Raw genomic sequence first — 19,714 nt, 5'->3', positions numbered from 1 at the left:
GGGAAAACAGTTTTAACACATCATGAGATATTAGAACTTTGATCTATCCTTATGATTGTATACTTCATACGTTGGTTCTTTGAGCACCATGGTGGCACTGCAAATGTGCAGGTCTTAGAAAAATGACACATCCATTGTCATGTTAGTCTTTATTTCTGGTATGGCCAGAGGATTATTCTTTCACTTTGAATGTCTAGTTCAATATCAAACACTTCAGAATATTAATTGAATGCACTATGAAAAAAGAATTCACTCTGTATATTTCTGGGGAAAAGGAGTTATCACCTTTGGTAGACCAATGGACACAAGATTATTTCAGAGTTTGAGTTTCTACTATGTGACATTGTATCTTATTACTTGACAATAATTGGAAAAGAATACCTTTATGCCTTTCATATTTTCTGGTTGTACCAGTATTATCACCTTGAATTGGACCAAACACAAACACTCAGTTGTTGACAAGTACAACAGGGCATGTTACCTTCAGCATGAGGGGCTGTTAGATTGCCATTATAACCTATTGTGGGGATAGATTTCAGAGAGTTGCTCGTCATCTTTAAGCACAGGTGTTGTTATAGTTGTTGTTCAGTCTTTTAATGTGGTCATTTTCATTATGAAGATAAGCTTAGAAGTTGAAGCACAGTTTTGTGCAATACATGTATCTCTATGAAGAGCCTGTTTGATCAGGCTCTTGCTGAATGCAAACAGATGAATTGATAACAGGAAAGACATGCCAAATAGTGTGGACTGCAAACACTTTTGCCAGTTATTGGATATTTTAATTATAACTAAGTTAGACAAATTGCCTAAACATATTTCGTTTGCTTTTGCAGAATGTTTTCAAAAACAATTTATTGCTGAATGAGAGTGCCAAGACTTCATGTCTCACTAAAAGGACAACAGAAACGTTCTTGTAAACTTTGACCCATGTAACACTACAATAAAACATGCCATAGATGGCATGTAGTGCTGAGGAGACCATCCTCTGTACTATTTGATGCCATAAGAACAAACATGCATGCTGAAGCTCACATCTGAGTTCCTTTAGCCTCTGATAAGCTAACTTTAGGCAGGACATATTCATATGTCATCCCAAATGTGGAAAAGTCTACTTAATGCGGTTGCACAGAAAATATTGGGACAATCTAAAATTGGGCAAAATTTGTGATCTATGTTTGAAGGAGACTTTGTAGCACTTATTGTCCACATTATGCCTTAGAAATGGAAGTTCATATATAGGTGTATATAGTGTACACATCTGTATATTAGGAGGTTAAAATAATTGTTTGCTGAATTGTAAAATAAAGTATTTTGAAAGGACTTAATGAAGGAAATAATTGTTCTCTACTTCTTCAACTCAGACTTTGGATATGTTTTTACCAGATGAATATCCCAAGAATTTCCTGATATAAACAGATGGTATGACTATTCTAAAAGACAACACTCAATCATTACGTAACATTATGGTATATGTACATCTTTTAATTATAATATAATTGAAATGTACATCATATACAACTTATGTATCTGCCGACACCCTGTATATGAACTGAAGATGGTGCCACAATATAATGATGGCATGTCTCTCCTAACCAAAGTCCCCAATACATATGGTATACCAAGAAAACACTTTTTACATAAATATGTCAGTCTAATAGGGACAGTCTAACAGGGAATGTTGGTTTTGCGTCCATGTTGCACATTCCTCATTAAGGACAAACAACAAAAGGGGCAGCATTATATCATTCTCATGCCTCTAACAATGTTGACGACTTTTGGTGGGCAATCCTTGGACACCTCATCAAACCTGCAACAAGATATATATAACAGAATTATTATCAACCATAATTGCAGCTCATTTCTAAGCTGATTAATTTTCTAAATAGCAACAAGCAAACTCTGCAACATATAGGTGGTGGGTCAGGCTTTTTACCAGGTTGCTTCAGAGTCATAATAGGATATATTGTCTGAGGTAGTTAGTGAATGAAAACATGTACCCAAGGACTCGTGACAATGCTAGGACAATTTGATTTTGTATCATAATAATGGATGCTGATACAACCAAAGGAGAAACACATACTCTGTGGGTGAAGCTTGTAGCAATGCTGCCACACCCTTCAGATCCTTGTTGGCTGGGACTCCCAGGGCATCCAGAACATTGCAGACATAGTCTGTGGAGGTGCAAGTAGACAGCATGTCATTTCTGTAGGTTCACTTCAACCCACCTTAAACATCAAACATTACAAAATGATACAGATATGTAACTTCTACATTGAACTTCCTATTTGTCCTGTTGAGCATGTAATAAACATGTTATTCCAGCTGTAGCAGTGCTTGTGGGAAACCCTGATGATGCACTGTATTTCAATCATCTCAGCAGACAAAACCCTGTGGGAGGAAGCAGTGCTTGTAACAACACTGACACAGTCAATATTAACATGTTTGAATACTCACCAATGTCTGCAGCCAGCTGCTTACGACCATAGTCAGTCATTTTGGGGATCTTTAAAATGGCCTCCAAGTATGTGAGCATGGTTCCCCTCGCTATGGACCCCAGCCAGAAGTCAGCAACATGGTCCACCTCATGGGTCTCTGCAATCCAACATTCATTAAAATACTGACAGCATGGCTGAAGAGCTACATGTTAAGGAATTTCCTGTTTATCAAAATTTAATGTTCCAAAAATCAGATGTGAAAGTCTCACCATTCTTGTCCTGGAATGGCAGTTTCCCAGCATGCAGTGCAGCCTCCAGGGCAGGGTTGTCCTGGTGGTGAAATGGCTCCAGTTGTTGGGGGAGGGTCATCAGGTACTGTCCTATCTGTACAAGTAACAGTAGTCCAACCACACACTGTGTTAACATTAAACTCACACATCTGTTACTACATACTTTTAGTAAATAAGTATCATTGCCTGTTGTAAATATAAAGAATTTTTTTATCAACCCTGACTACACATACCTTATCAAATATATATCAACAGACAAATGCAGTCTTGCCTTCTACCTATCATTCACTGTTAGGGAGAGAATTTGTTCTGAAGGATACTTGTAATTAACCGTTCACAGGAGTTTCTTTTAATTTCAAGTGGCTTGTCATTTCTTGACCAGCTACCCTGAATAATTAAAGGTGAGTCATTGAGACGTTACCTTGGTGATGTACTCCATTGGAGACAGACTGAAACTAGGTAAGACCTCCCCTCCTGCAGCATCCGAACCCCAAATCTAAAGTACAACAGCCATTGTAAAAAAAATGTATATTATATTATATACAATCATGTAGCTGTAAGTCAAATTTATACTAATAAAGCAATCAGTAATTGGGGGATGATGTCAACAGCTTGTCAATATATTTACCTGGGTGATAAACAAATGCTGCCATCACAAACAAATGTCAATATACATGTACACCACGTCATGTATATTAGTCATAACAGATCATCTTTTCCCCACCCACAATACATGGTCTGTGGTTACTATGAATCATGAACACATAGTTACATGTACTGACCTCCATGGAATGTACATTAGCTAGCTGCTGCTGGAGCTGGGAGAACACAATGTCGAAGGCAAACTTGTGAGCATGCTCATTCAGCTTCTGTACAGCCTCTGTTACATCACACAGCAGATCTTCCACCAGCCCTGGACAGACACAAGGGAAACACTATTAGTAAACTTCACATGACATTGTTAAAAAAAAAATTCAATCAATTTCTTGAGACGATCGCTTGTTATTAGATGTAACAATACTGGTACTTAAAATAATCCTTTCACATGTGTACATATAAAAATAAGAATGATCATGTTTTCAACCATGTTCATTTGTATAGCATTACTACAAACCCAGGCCTAGCCTGTCAGGTTTGATTAAATTTCCCTAGCTTGCCGGCCCTACCTTCCTTCAGTCCTGTGACAGTTCCCATCAGTAGATCATACTCTGTTGGGCTCTCCACACTCAGGTAGTTGTAGTGCTGAAAAGGACTGGACTTCTCCTGTGTACTGTGTATATGGACAAGACAATTATGGCAATTTACTGGTATTACTGTTGACCATGCCTGACAAACAGACTGAACAGATGGATCCAACCAGTCATATAATCATCTGATTTCCTGATAGATGCTTTTAAGCATTGAAGTGTACAATGTATGTATCCTAAACAATGTAAGTTAGCATGGAATTTCAGATGTCATTAATGTATGTATGCTATTTGCTCATGAAGTTTTTTGCTATGACACATTACAGAGAGCATGTGTGATACCTGCAGTCCTGCAGGGTATCAGTGTGCTCCAGCACAGCCACACACAGCTGGTCCTGGAAGTCTCTCTGATGGAGGAGCAGGTCACCTGAACATCACAGCACCACAATGTCAGACATGTGCAAGAGCAATACAGGCTTACAGTCTTTTTTTTTTCAAACACATTTGCGCTTTGTATGAAAAAGAGATGTTCCAAACAGTCATCTCAGTTTATCAAACATTACTGACCACAGGTTTGCAGGATCCTGAGTGCATGTTGGAAGAGAGTCCAGTCCTCTTTTATCTCTCCTGAAGACACTTTAACCTCATCAATATTGCACTTCACTCGTAAGGCCTGCAGTACCCGGATGAACTCAGAGGTGTATACAGTAAAATATGCCTGTTGATGTAGAACATGCATGTTAGTTAATACAATAATTACATTTACAGGAAAAAGACTGGAAATGTTATCATCACTGTTTTTGTGGTATAAAAATGTTACAATCTTATTACCACAGCCAGCAAACATCTAAAATCCAACAACAGTATTGGAAGGTTCTAACAAGAAATAAAAATGCAAATGAGACAGCTACATGTAACGTTACATGTTAAGTTGATGTTAAGCAACATGAGGAAATTCATCCTTTGTCAAACACCAAGTTTTAGTACTCACAGTCAGAGCCTTCTGCAGTCCACACACTCCACAGCCTGCAGTGAAGGACATACACTGTTCCACAGCCTGAGGGGGACCAAGGAAACATGGGTATGTTTAAAGAAAGGCATCATAAATGCTGCACTAGACTTTGCACAAGATATTCACTTGGTGCTGTGGAGCAAAAAAAAGCTATATGACAGAAAAGTCTAAAATATCTGAGAAGACGAGGACTTACTGAGTTTGCAATACTGTAGAGTTTACTGACAGACTGGCCCATCAGTCGCACACAGTCTATCACCTCCTGCTGTTCTGTCTCCTGTAACAGGGGAACAAGAGTTAGAAACAAATTGAAAAAAAAAACAGTAGTAGGGCAGGTTTGTGTTGTACATGTATATCAAATAATAATTTACATTCTTAAGACACCTCAAGTTAAGTTTGGTATATATAACTGAGATAAATACAAACAAATGAAAGCCTCTGACAAATTCAGTACAAAATGCCAAGATTGCCAGGGCTTGTGCTCAGGAGTAAACAGCGTGTTCTCATTTTGAAGCTAAAGTTGTTCTCCTGTTGTACAGACCAGATGGACTGTCCTGAGCTGGTCCTTAAGGTGCTGTTCCTGTAGAGTACTGTACTGCAGCAGGTACGGCAGGTACGGACTGTGGATGGTCCTCACCAGCTGGGTGATCACATCTTCATTGTAGGTGCCTGGTACAACATGACAATGAGATACAAACAACAGTGTTTCCTAGGCATGCATGTTGCCTTGGAATTAGACTGAAAGGAAGGATTCATGAGGCAGTTAAGTTCAATTGTACAGCCAAGTGAACCTCTTATGCCAAATAAGACTGGCATGACAGTTTGGTTTCCCCTGTACAGTGTACCTGGTTTTCAAACACAAAGTCTTTATACATTTGTAATTCCATAATCATCTTAGAAGTTATATAAACTTTACTGTTGCAATGAAGAAATTCTTTTTTTATAGTTAGAGCTGGTGTGTTACCTGATGTCTTCTCCAGTGATGCTTCAATGCTTTTAGCAAACCTCATTGTGATCTGCAAAGATTACAAAACAACATATCATATCTTTTAATGCATCTACAGACATTAACCTGCCTATAAGCAGCCTTTAAAGGACAAGATATGACCGATGGCATGTAATCTATAAACAAAGTGACAGCAGTTCTGATCCTGACCTGCCGTAGACTGATGAGTGTGTTGAGCTGACTGGGTGTGTCCTCCAGGGCAGCCTGGATACAGTACGGGATGGACGGCTCCAGGGAGTACAGCACCTGGATCACTAGAGTCGCTGTCACATTCACAGCTTCACTGAACACCTGGTTACACCATTGCACCTGCATGGGATATCAACCATTGAACATTCTGATTGATGGATGACTCTTTAAAACTCTAAAAATGTTTGGTGCCAAGTCTTGCAAATCCCATTACCTCACAAATCTAATACCTAATTTGCCCCAACGAGTGTTTTTGATCTGAAACTACATACCACAGTGAGATAATTTACTTGAAGTAAAAAGGATACTGGTGACTCAAAGGTTCAAAAATTGTTTCTTGTTTAAGGCAGAACTAACCTCAGTTTGCCATGTGGATAGGAGTTGGTCGTACAGTTTAGGCAGGGTGTCCTGTAGACTCTGGTTAGGATCAATGTTCACTATATCCTGCCAGGACTGGAGCAGAGTTGCCTGGAAAAAATATATGAAATCCTTACTGTAAATCTAAAGGGTGTATTCTGCAAATTACAAGGATACAAAAGGAAAAAGTACCTGGTAAAGCTAACTGGCATTATGTTGTATAGAAAGACATGGAAAACAATAGGTGCTCTTGCCTTGTGACATTTGAAGTAGTAGCTCTGCAGGTTTGGCAGCCTTTCAATGTCAGAAAATATCCTCACATACATCTGGGCAGACTCTGTTGAAGACAAAAACAGATTGTTAGCTTATTCGGGACAACATCCTATTTACTAGTATCTGCTTCTACAAAATAGTTTCAAAAAGATGCATAGTAGATATTGGTGTTGAATACAAATGAAAGCCATTCTGCTGCAACTCAGGCTGTAAAATGAAGAATGAAACATTGTACTCCAACTGTTCCTACCCAGGTTGTGAGAGTTGAAGGCAGCGACCAGTTGTGGACTGACCACAGCCTCCAGTCTGTTCTTCAGACCCTCCAGATGGGCGCAGCGATCTTCATAGTCAGCTGTGTCTGACAGCATTTTCTACAAAAGAAAATTAGCATAGTCTCAACAACTCATTTTCTCTGAATCAAAAGCATGAAAGTCTCCAGAAATATGCTGGGGCAACTGATCAACTGGGACAACTTAAAGAATTATAATTGTTACATTTCAGTTCTATCTAAGAACCAAAAGTCTAGATAATCTTACCAAGCTTTTCTGCATCTTGACAAGTTGAGATGATATCTGAAAAGACAAGCAGGTAATAATATTACTTTCAGGTAATAAAATTACTTATAAAAAATTGCAATATCTAGAATAGAATAGTTGTTTAGAATCTTCAAGATTCTATTCAAAGTAGACTCTTCCCTTAAGAGACATTTGCTGTATATACAGATAAGGCCACACCAATTTAATTTCTTGGTTAACGGATTCGCCGCTTCATTTTTTCTAATTTGCAAATAAAAATAAAAATCCAGAATCAACTGAAAAATGCTCATATTTTGCCCTGAACAGTTGAAAACAGTCCTTTTCATCCTAGTTGTTACAGTTATTCCATCTTTCAATGCAATGGTATCATTAAAAGTTCAAAATTCATTGTTTAAATTTTGAACCAGCCTAGTGTGTTGACTTCATGGCTCCTATCGTACCATTTTGGGCCATAATACGATGCCTAGGCCTGTTTTTATTTTTTTCGCCCGCCCGCTCCATTATTTTTGTAGAAAAATCCGTTAACCAATAAATTAAATTGGTGTGGCCTAAGCAAATTTTATTTTGTAGTACTTCTTAATAATCACAATATAAATATTGTATCTGTATGAACTAAGGATGACCCACAGCATGTACATCTTGAGACTGGAACACCTCCTCCACATCTGCAGACAGTTTGGTCCAGTTGTCTGCTTCCTGGGGAGTAAGGACGGGTGACAACAAATGATTAGAACATGCCATAATACCTCCTCAGTGTACACTTTTATTGACAGTGTAGGAGAGATAAAAAAAATATAATTGAATCCTCATCAGCCTAAATGCGACAAATTACAATGATGAGCCAGAGTTACCTGTGCACATCACAAACAAGCTCTATATCAAACCCATTTACCTGGAGTGCTACTGACATGGACTGTATCCTGGACTTGATAGCATCCAGTTCCACTAGAACCTTCATAGAATGAGCTGTGTTCTCCTCAACCTGAAAATCAAGATACCACTCAATCATTCTGCTAGGATTTGTTGCTTCATTTATAATCATATGTTTGGTTTTATCAACACTACTGTGTTTTGCCAAAAGACAATTATACATATGCTAGCTGATAATCTATTAAAAAAAAGTTAAATACTTCAAAATCATGTATGAAATAGAACTGACCTTTCTTATATCCTCCTTGACCATCATCATCTGCTCCTTGAGAAATATGGCCTCTTGTCTCACTGCTTCTGTCTCCCTGATCACCCTGGAAAGACGCCTTGTGTCAGACTAGACACACTGAACCTTCACCAAAATGTTGCCTTAATTATATTATATACATTCATATAATGGAAAAAGGGAATAGCAAAGCTCACACTTAATCTTAATGTCCAAATACATGTATTTTCAGTGTCCAGACATTTTTAGCATGTAAGACTCCCAGTATATGTAACGTTACATGTATGTTGGTGTACTGACCTGGGCAGGTTGGTGAGAGCCTGCTGACTGATCTCCTCTAGTGAGTTATTCACCTCCTGTGGTCAGGGCAACAAATTACTGCACGTGTCCACTGTTGAAGACTAGCAAACATCTTCACAAAATGGATATTTTACCTTTACCCTGTATCACAAACAATTAACACATCACTTGTCTCTACAAAATGTTTGACTGATATGATAATTGGTACAAATGTACTTTGCAGGTGCAAATAGAAGTTACTGAGTATAGATAATACAAACAATAAGAGTTTGCATGACTCACCTGAATGAAAAGCTGAAGCTTCATCACTAATGTTGCAGCATGAGTCTGGAGGGCAATCAGAACTTGTCATCAATATTTGTACAGAATATTCCTAATACTTCATACATGTGTACAAGCTAAGAAAGCACAAATGTATTGTGGCTTTTGAGCATCTTACGAGAAAAAAGGACAAAAATTTTTCTCTGATGAAATGTGCCCTACATCCTTGTTTCCTGGAGAGTCTCGCTGTGCTCTGAATGCAGCATTCACCCAGTCTTTAACATCAAAGTTGTCATCAGAAAACTTGGAGAAATCCTGGGCAGATGAGAAGTGAGAAAGTTTAACCTTATAACATTTTTAACAAAATAAATATGTAACGTTAATGTAACAATGTTAAAAAGGAAGGCAATAAAAGTCATAACCATGGTGACGATTGAATGATTATCATTGTATGTGATGGAGCCAGAAATCTCCTTTACAGATGTTCATTACACATGCGTGTAGTGAATTATACAGGATTGGTAGAAAAGGTGCAGAGGCTGAGGCCTTTCCTGCCCCGTCAAACCTGACCTGGCTGAAGGCTTCCTCAAAACCAATTCCAAGGGAATGTATTCGTGCAATTCTTGAAATTTTTTCAAAGCTTTAATACACAAATGCCTCCGCCCCTGAGCTGTTGCCAAAAGGTACAATATTAACGTTTAATATATATGAGCTTTATAGGAAACTTAAGTGACATAACCTAAGTGACATAACTTAAGTGACATAAAAGTTCAATCTTATTATCTAGATAAAATCTTATACATTGCGTTATGGTATAGAAACGTTTCAAAAGTCAGCAAAAGCCACTGTGGGAGGGGGGCGTTTCGCCCATCGTCCGAAGACGTGGCACTTTATCATCCAGCTCAATAAACGTTGCTCAGTACCCACCATTATGCATGTGAACTTTTCCCAGGACTCTGTCGATCTTTTTGTCAACGTCAGCTTTCTTGTTGTCTTTTGATTGCAACCTGGCTCGTCTAAAAAGCAGTTTGAACCTGCCGGGGTTCTAAGCTCTGTTCACGTCTCCCTTCTTTCGGATGTTGTGGTTGTGTAATAATATCAAGAGCTGCAAGGTGGCGTTTTCGTCTGCTACTTGTATCAGTCGTCAAATCAAAATGGCTGCCCCCATGTTGAAAAGTTGGGACTAGACTTCGTGAACTTTAAGCATCGTATTTCGGGCATTTGTACCCACCATGAGGAGCAAGAAAAAGTCCTTGACAGGGGGATTTGATGGAGGAGGGTATATCTCAGACAAGCGACTTGTTGCGAGAGTTCACGAGGTAAACCTCTTTTGTTTTGACTAACGTAACGTGTCACATGTTGTATGCACCCCCCACCCCACATGGTATTATGGGACAAAGAACGTTGATATTGTGCATACACTAGATATTTCCACAGCATTACTGCGCTGTCACTGTTGCCCTGTGTGTGTGGAATCTCTCTGTCATGTCACCTTTTACACAGTGTTATACACTGCACTGCAAACTACATGTCACGTTGCCTGTTCTGTGTGTGCCTGTTCAGTATCTGGCAGGTCTTCCCAGAGGACAACATCTGGATGTTTCCACCATGGCTGAACAACTCCAGGCCAAGTACAGGTCAGGCAGATATGGTTTTTAGAGCGTGGCTATTGAATTTTTTTGCCAATAACCCTAACCCTGATTGAGGAGCAACAGTAACTGTTAAGCAAAGATTAATGATATGAAAAAAATAAGTACCCATCTTTATGTGTTAGTACATTGTAGTATTGAAACTTTGTTAAATTGCTCTTCCCACCTCACAGTGAATATGGCAGAAGGAAGAAAAATGTTTTCAGAGCATCTGTGCACAAAGGTGAGCCTCAGTTTGGTTCTCTACTCTGCTCTTTTAAAGATGATGGTTAAGTTGCATGCACTGATTTGATATTAATATATTTTTGTTGGTAGAGTTACCATATCCTAGCTACAATGTACATACTAATATCACTTGTGTGTTGACATCCAGTCTACAGCATGATCAAACAGAAGCAGACTCTAAGCCAGAGACAGGAAGGCCCAGAGGCATTGTCAGAGAAAAGGACAGAGGACATGTGAGAAAGCTGCCATTAATGTTACATTGTTCTCCAATATAGCCCTACCTATTCTGTCCTAAAATGATGCTTGGTGCTTTCAATATCATTGCTAAGTAGTTTTATGATTTATGAAAAAATGTCACCAGAAAATCTTGTATGCGTGTAATAAAAAAACTGTGAACATGTAAAAAGGATTGTATGATTATATGACTGTTCTTCACAGTGATGATGTTTCATCAGACGGTGATGAGTCAGAAGACAGCAGCAGTGGAAGCTTCTCTGCGGACAATGAAGATTACGAAAGTTACCAAGTAAGAGCAATGTATGGTTTACTGGTTTGAACATGGACAGATTCTCAAGCACTCTGCATACTGAGAGTGAAACCATGGATTAAAGTGTTGTAGATACGAGTGAATTGAGCTTGAATTATATACTCAATGTAAAACTTGCTTTCTTCTAAATTAGTTTCTTACATTTAATCTGATTCCTCAACAGGACACCAACATGATGAACACTTCCATGCTGGACTTGTACAACAAAAGATCTAGTAATACCCCTGGTGGTGCCTCCATAAATAGTAACCCTGCTGGTACCTCAGTAAACCCTTCCACAGCCTCACAAGACTCCACCCCTTCGAATTCCCAGACCTGGTTTGTAGACAGAACTCCCAGTTCAAGTGTACAAGCAAGTGATAAACCTGGTAAATCCACTGCAAAAGACATGGATGATAAGCAGACCAGAGATACCAGCAAGGATGTTCCTAAAGATAATGGAGACAGGAAAAAAGAATCTACAAGATGGACATATGAGGAGAAGAAGGCAGACAAAACTATTCAAGATGAGGCAACTTCACAGAAGAAGCTGAAGAGAAAAACAGAAGAAGAAACTGATGGAGTTGGAAAGAAAAGGAAAGGAAACAGCACAAAAGGTGGTTGTCCTATTTCCGCAAGTGTTACTTAATTGAATGATTAGATGGCAAAATAGGTAGTTTTTTGCAATAAATGATGGGTTAATATGGAAAGTATATGCTTCACAGCTTGTCATTCTGCTAGATATATGTCAGACAATGGCTAACCTAATGTTGCTATGATATGTGCAGGTCCAGCTCTACAGAAGTCTACAGTCAAGTTTGCAGATGTAGGTGGTATTGAGTCTTGTTTACAGGTGGGTTTATATCCCTTCAATGTATTGACTCCTATGTTTAAGATTTATTTATCCTTTAGAACTCCCAGTGTACAAGAGTAAATCTGTTGCCATAGACTGCTGGCAATATCCTGGGTGCCATCCTATTTCTATACCAGGACTCTTATACTCATATTTTAGGGAGTGATTATGGGAGCCCCAGGAAACAGATAGGATGGCACCCAGGCTATGCACACAGAAAGTTCCATGTATCTTAGGTTAAAATCTTGTTTTTCATTCCACATCCATTAACACATTGATATTACATCTGCCAGAATATGGCCACCTTGAATGATGTGGTTACACAATAAAAATACTGCATGTGGCACCCTCCCTTATTGTTGTACTGCAGGAGGTGTGTAAACTGCTGGTTCACCTGCGCCACCCTGAGGTGTACCAGACGTTAGGAGTCACCCCGCCTCGGGGGTTCCTGCTACACGGACCACCAGGCTGTGGCAAGACTCTGCTGGCTAATGCAATAGCAGGGGTAGGTGCAAAATGTCAAGTTTGTCCATGACAACTAGTTTAAAAATGAAGTAGATATGCTGAAAAAAAGCCAGACATCTACTTTAATATAGAGATTTATTCCTTATATCAAATGAAGTAATCATTATGATTTAATTACAGAGGGCTTCCATTTGGGTTTAATTCTAGCCACACGTTCAATTTAAAGCATGATTTTGAATGTGTGATATAACGTTAAAGTCATAATGCTTTTTCCTTCGTTTTATCCTTGTCACTACATGAACAGTTTACAAGCAAATTTTGTCCCCATACCAGGAGCTGGAGTTACCCCTGCTGAAGATTGCTGCCACAGAGATTGTATCTGGAGTGTCTGGAGAGTCTGAAGAGAAAGTCAGGGACTTGTTTGAGAAAGCAGTGGTAAGGGACTTCTACATGACTTGTTCATGTCAGTACTTAGCAGCAGCATCTTTCGTGAATGTTGTTGAAGTATAACTTCTCACCAGTTTTACCATCAGGTAACCTATAATTGTTACTCTGTCCTCTGTAGGCCAGTGCCCCCTGTATCCTGTTCATAGATGAGATAGATGCCATCACACCTAAGAGGGAGACAGCCCAGAGGGAGATGGAACGCAGAATTGTGGCTCAACTTCTCACCTGTATGGATGGTCAGTCTCTACACCTGTGGTTTATTTATCCCCTGATATTACCTGAAATAATGTATTGTAACTGGGTGGTAAAACTTAAGTACCTGTTGTACATCTTAGTTCAAACACACTATAATATATAGTATTAACAGGATATGTTGATTCACAGATCTGAGTGCTAACATCAGTGCCCATGTGCTGGTGATTGGAGCCACCAACAGGCCAGATTTCCTGGACCCAGCCCTGAGGAGGGCAGGCAGGTTTGACAGGGAAATCTCCATGGGCATTCCTGATGAAAGGGCACGGGAGGGGTAAGACTACACTGGTTTTACACCATATTTTTATATCTTGACATGTGCTATCATGTCAGTAGCAAATATCTCTGATTTAGAAAAGTCCTTACATGCCAAATGTTGTCTGTTCTACTAGAGAAGCATTTTATGAAAAAGATGTATCTGTAAGTGTAATGCTCCTCCCTATGTCAGGATTCTGCAGGTTCTGTGCCAGAAACTGCGGCTGTCTGAAGGCTTCAGCTACCGACAGCTGGCACACCTGACACCTGGCTATGTGGGGGCCGACCTGAGCGCCCTGTGCAGGGAGGCAGCCATGACAGCTATCAACAGGTCTGTGTTAATTGTACTGCTATTTTTCACTAAGATAGGGCTGTACTACAGTGAGGCTCGACATTTTGTGGTCCAGTATACCTGATCATGAATCACACAAAACACTGCTGGGTTATGTGTGTTATTTCCAGTAGTCAGCTGCATTAGCAATGTTACTGTTTTTAAGAAACACTCAGGTGAGGCAATGTTTTATATCCTTTAGGCAGCAAGTTCATTTTGAATTCTAAACAATTTATGGTATGTTGCCTGTAGGTGTGATATTGGAAGAATGATGGTAAGTTTTTCATCCAGAATCAAAGCAACAGTTGCAGTGGTGTTGCCTATTGTAACTGATTATACTTTGTCCCAGAATCCTTACAGAGCGTGAAGAAGAAGAAGCAAAAAGAAAGAACATTGAGGTGACTGTTACAGGTGGAGAGGTTGCTGTGCCACCTGATGCAGGTACTTCATCTGTGGAAGCCCCTGTACAGACAGCAGATATAACATCAGGTAATGGACAGGATTCTGTTGTTCAAGCTGTATGTATGATATGTAAAGCTGCTCGTATTTTGATTGATTTTTGATACAATGTAGTTGCCAATATCTTCTTTTTACATTTGCAATGTTGGAAAAAAACTAGCAAAAGGTCTGCCTCCAATTTATTAATGACATTGCTTTACCATGTTGTCAAAGCTTAATTCCTTTCTCCTCCCTCCATGTGACTTGTACAGTGCTGAGTTGGTTGAAGGATCAGCCCCCACTCACACAGGAGCAGCTACAGGATCTCAGTATCCAGATGGAAGACTTCCAGGTCAGAAACATCAATCAGAATTGCAGAAAATGGAAAAAAGTGTAGCCAGTGCTGTTGTTACATTTGTCTATTGTCCTGCCCAGACTGGGACAAGGTTTTGGACTATATATGTATATCTAAATTTGTAGTTTGCAGCACAGTGATGCATGTATTTTCCATTGAGAAGTGTGTTGTTTTGTACAGGTAGCACTTTCCACAATGCAGCCATCTGCCAAGCGAGAAGGGTTTGCTACCATCCCTGATGTGACTTGGGATGATGTTGGTGCCCTGCAGGACATCAGAGAGGAACTGACCATGGCCATACTGGTCTGTTCTATATACATTAATGGTGTAAAGGATAGTATGATATGATACAGATAACAGAGTTGAAGATGATATATTGCATTGAAATCCACATCTAAACAAGGTATTTTTCATTGCTTCATATCTGGAGTGACATCACATTGAAAGGATACATTATTTTTGTATCAAAACAATATGTTTTTATTCCGTTATACAGGACCTATATAGCTACAATGATACATTCACTCTTTCATGATACCTGTTGGACAATTTGTTCGATTAGAAATATCCCAGGAACCAGTATGGTGTATAATACCTCTGTGTTGTTTGTGTTCCAGGCACCAGTGAAGCACAGGGAGAAGTTTGAGTCCCTGGGGCTGGTGAACCCCCCAGGGGTGCTGCTGGCGGGGCCCCCAGGGTGTGGGAAAACTCTCCTGGCCAAGGCCATCGCTAATGAGTCAGGAGTCAACTTCATCTCTGTCAAGGGGCCAGAACTCTTGAACATGGTAAAGCTTGTCACAGGAACTGTTTCAATCTGGTGCTAACCATTTTGTTGTAATGTCCCAGTGGAGATAAGTTAAGTATTCAAATCAGTGAATGGACTGATTTGTTGCTCTCATGTAAAATATTGTTGCATTGCACAGTGGTCAGAATACAGAAAAAAGATGTCTTGCTCTTCTAGTTTGAAATTTAAAAAAAAAAAACAAGGTTCTTTTTTCATTCTTCTAGCATATGCTGCCTTTGTTTCCAACCATGACTTGTTGTCTCGTGCAGTATGTAGGGGAGAGTGAGAGGGCTGTGAGGCAGGTGTTCCAGAGAGCTCGGAACTCAGCACCTTGTGTCATCTTCTTTGATGAGCTGGATGCCTTGTGTCCCAGGAGATCTTCAGCAGGGGAGGTAGGAGACAGACCTAATAGCACCATAACAGTTGTTAACCCTCAAAGTGTCAGCCTCAAGACACAATCATGCATGTTATGGTATCCAATATGTATTGCAAATTTTCTAAACTCTTCACAAAATTACAAAACCTCAGTTAAGAAACCGAGATTTTGTACTTGCTAAGCAGTGCAATCGACTCATACAGGCATAGAAACATTTTAAAATGCTGTAACCCAGTTAGAGCTTAACTGTTGCAGATATGCCATGTAAAGTTTAATTTCAGTTTTAAAGAATTAGCCATAAATGCTTTTACATGTGCACTAATGCGAACACATTCCGTCTTGCTCAGTCCAGTGGTGCAGTCCGAGTTGTCAACCAGCTGCTGACAGAGATGGATGGCCTGGAGGCTCGTAAGCAGGTCTTTATCATGGGCGCCACCAACAGGCCAGGTCAGGAACTGCAGCAGCATGTTTTCAGCCAGTTTGCATCTAAACTTTTTGATGTTCACATTCATATTGACATAAACCATACATTCCTAAGAATCAATATGAATACAACTGCTATTCATTCACCTTCTGCGACATAGTCTTAAGTCTCCTGCCTTTCCCTGTGCAGATATCATAGACCCTGCAGTGCTGCGGCCAGGAAGGATGGACAAGCTCCTGTTTGTTGGGCTGCCAAGTGAAGTAGACAGGGAAGCTATTCTCAACACTATCACAAAGGTCTGCTGTACCTGGCCTATTATAGATAGTTCTGTCGTGAAGTGTACATGTACATGTATTTCTATTTGGCTATTTGCCTTCTGATACATGGATGATTTCTGGTGGTTCATACAGCTTAATTGACTCAATAAAAGGATTGGTGCTGTATTGTCTTTGATTGATCACTGATATATTTTGAATGTTACTATGTCCATTTTTCCCCCCAAATATCAGCATGGCACTAGACCTCCCATTGGAGAAGACGTCTGCTTGGCATCTCTAGCAAGAGATGCGCAATGTAACAACTTCACGTATGTACAGTCATTTTCATATTCTTCACCTTGTATAAACTCATTGCCTCTTATCCCCAGTGCTAATAATGTACATCATTACACAACAGTTACTGTAAACACTTGTGTTGCTAGCATGGTACCACAGGAAGGAACAATGCATTTAGCTTGTAAGCCACAAAGACCATATTGTCAAACCAGTTTACCATTACAAATTCAGCTATACAGGAAGGGAGTGACTTTGTGCCTCAGTTGTTTAACGTGCACGTTTGCTGGCACATCTATGATTCTAACATTAGCTTAATTGCCTATTCCCCACGGAACAATCTGCATGATGTATTTCTCCTTCTGAACATGTCAACATCCTGATATTTGGTAAGGCAGAGTGCCTCTTAGCTGTGTAACGATAATCAATTATCTAATGAACTATGAACAGCTCATTAGCCTGCTATTACATTACTGTTGTTAAAAACTGACAGTGTGTTAAGATCATATTTCTACTCAGTCAAGGTGGGCCATAACCATGACTGGGGACTTTTGAGGTCTTCTAAAAGTACATGTTGCTGTTTAGTGTAGACTTGGAGTTTTGTCAGCAAGTGTCTTCAAGACAGTAATTTATGCAAATTGTTATAACATCACAATGATTTCATCAATAGTTATGGGGCCAGAACCATTTTAGCAGGAAATAACTCAAGTGACCATTAATTGGCCACCCTACAGCAATTCTTCACTGACAACTACAGTGTACTCCATAATTGCATGCTGGCATGGACATGGTGCCAAAGATGCAGGGAAGAAATAACATACCATACACTTTTTAAACCAAGGAACTACTGTTTCTCCACATGGGTTAAATATTTGATTCTGCCTACATGTTTTCATAAAAAATGGCATTTTCCATACATGATTTGACTGCAAACTGGTAACCTCATGCCGCCAGCCCTGACTGATTCACTGCCCTCACTGATAGCACTGCCTTGTTTTGGCTGCATATAACATTGCATATTACTAAGTATTAAGCTTAGAGGGTTATCTCTACAATTTGCCCTTTTTACCATATCCCATCATTAGTTTTACCAGGATTTGTTTTCAAAATCATCTAATATTTATTGTGTAGTGGTAAGATATTTTTCCTGTAGGGGCTGTAAAAACGGCAAAATTGCCTATTTTTGTTTACATTCCATGGGCACTGATCACATAGAAATGCATGTCACTGACCCTTCTGACACTGTATTTAGCATACTGCGGCACGATTTGAAAAAACAGCTCAGGGACACATCCAGTAAACGGAACAATCAACCCATAGATTATAAGGACTATTCTAAATGTTTTTCACAACTGATGGATTCAGCAGAAATGTTGTAAGTTTGTTTCCCCTTCAGTGGTGCAGACCTGGCAGCTCTGGTGCGTGAGGCTGCCATGAGCGCCTTACGGGAGTCTGTGGTGCATCCTGGGACAGCACCCGGCACAGACTGGGTTTCACCTGGTCATATCAGGATCAACCTACAACACTTCAACAAGGCATTCCAGAAAGTCAGGCCTTCAGTTTCAGAAAAGGTGCATGGTGGTATTATGTAGTACTCTAATACTAGTATAGATCCATGACAATATAGGTGTTGTTGTCAGCTGTCAACTGATAATTTACAGGTGGCCACATGTTCACACGTAACCCCTCAGTCAGTATGCAGCTCACACTGTGGGGGATTAGTGGAGGATTCCTCAGGCTGTGCTCCAACTGCCGGCCCTGCTCCCCAGGGGATGGGGAAATGACATGTTATTATGACCAATTGCAAGTTGTCATTGCAGTGCCTCAGCACCTGCCACTGAACCAGTTTAATTACTAGTACCTATTCTACCATGGTGTACAATTACAAAGGCATTCTCAACTTATTATCATGTGCTTTTACACACTGGGGTTTGGCGTGTTCTAACTTCAAATGTAAACATCAGCCAAATCTACTCCATCTCACATTGTTCATTTGTAGAGAGCCACTAAACCCTTTAAGCTTTTCAGTTGTCACAATCTACTCTAGTTCAGCATAGAAAATCGTGGTATTTGTTCACTAGGAACACCGTCTGTAATGGTTGTCCTGTTATTCAGGTTAGTCCTCACTACTGTTTTTCTGCCTTGTTCTGCAGGATCGAGCCATGTATGAGAAGATGTGGGAGAGAATCAGACAGATGGTGTAGGTACTAGGCGAACTTCATAAAGACAAATTGTGAAAATTGATAGAGAATAAAGGACAGATATATTAACATTTCCTTTTAAGTACTGTGACTCAATTTGCATTGGAGAAATATACTGCAAATCTTAAAATGTTCATGGTAGTAAATTAAATTCATGACACTGCAAATAAAATTATGCATTTTCAATGTATTACTACTGTATGGCAGAATTGTTTCAACCATGAACTTAGAACAGCAAAAGCCTCATTTCCCCTTTTAGGTACTAGAAAATAAAATATATTTACAGTAACTGCCATGTACCTTTGCCATATTGAAATTAGCAACCAAAACACTTTATTTTAGTTTGTGCAGCATTATAGTACCTATACAAGACATCTTCCAGTATTTCAAAATATATGTGAATTGTCTACTTTATTTCATGTGTAGTCATTTATGACAAGTGCTATAGTTGTGATGGAATATTAAAGTTCACATCTGACATAAAAATGTTATATTTACAAGGGTTTGTTGTATTTACACTATATTTACACAATATTACATGACCACGACATGCATGTTTAGGTTAGAGATATACATTAAA

At 39.5% G+C, this 19,714-nt stretch overlaps 2 protein-coding genes across 2 annotated transcripts; one reads left to right on the top strand and one right to left on the bottom strand.

Moving 5' to 3' along the window:
* Positions 1-1,049: 1,049 nt before the first annotated feature.
* LOC109469215 (conserved oligomeric Golgi complex subunit 7-like) lies at positions 1,050-10,091 on the bottom strand. The gene is made up of 25 exons (XM_019767667.1): positions 9,930-10,091; positions 9,225-9,317; positions 9,024-9,068; positions 8,742-8,797; positions 8,445-8,529; positions 8,178-8,267; positions 7,913-7,981; positions 7,286-7,321; positions 7,000-7,120; positions 6,731-6,813; positions 6,477-6,587; positions 6,081-6,239; positions 5,889-5,940; positions 5,466-5,593; positions 5,121-5,201; positions 4,904-4,969; positions 4,480-4,630; positions 4,255-4,339; positions 3,892-3,995; positions 3,508-3,638; positions 3,147-3,221; positions 2,705-2,819; positions 2,455-2,592; positions 2,081-2,171; positions 1,050-1,807 (listed from the first exon to the last, which is right to left on the bottom strand). Exons 1-25 carry the CDS (start codon positions 9,930-9,932, stop codon positions 1,738-1,740), a joined length of 2,238 nt encoding a protein of 745 aa, XP_019623226.1. The 5' UTR covers positions 9,933-10,091; the 3' UTR covers positions 1,050-1,737.
* A 23-nt stretch (positions 10,092-10,114) lies between these two features.
* LOC109469214 (nuclear valosin-containing protein-like) lies at positions 10,115-19,620 on the top strand. Its single transcript, XM_019767666.1, has 22 exons — positions 10,115-10,321; positions 10,566-10,639; positions 10,825-10,874; positions 11,025-11,109; positions 11,315-11,402; positions 11,587-12,019; positions 12,191-12,255; positions 12,626-12,760; positions 13,054-13,155; positions 13,286-13,403; positions 13,552-13,693; positions 13,868-14,005; positions 14,355-14,494; positions 14,716-14,795; positions 14,979-15,101; positions 15,416-15,583; positions 15,852-15,974; positions 16,306-16,405; positions 16,572-16,678; positions 16,892-16,968; positions 18,330-18,504; positions 19,087-19,620. The coding sequence occupies exons 1-22, from the start codon at positions 10,235-10,237 to the stop codon at positions 19,135-19,137; spliced, it is 2,661 nt and encodes an 886-aa protein (XP_019623225.1). The 5' UTR covers positions 10,115-10,234; the 3' UTR covers positions 19,138-19,620.
* The last annotated feature ends 94 nt before the right edge of the window (positions 19,621-19,714 follow it).

Source organism: Branchiostoma belcheri, unplaced genomic scaffold (genome assembly GCF_001625305.1).
Source record: "Branchiostoma belcheri isolate BF01 breed outbred unplaced genomic scaffold, Haploidv18h27 scaffold20, whole genome shotgun sequence".
Lineage (NCBI taxonomy): Eukaryota > Metazoa > Chordata > Leptocardii > Amphioxiformes > Branchiostomatidae > Branchiostoma > Branchiostoma belcheri.
Note: the sequence above shows the minus strand (reverse complement) of the source record. Positions and strands in the feature narration are given on the sequence as shown.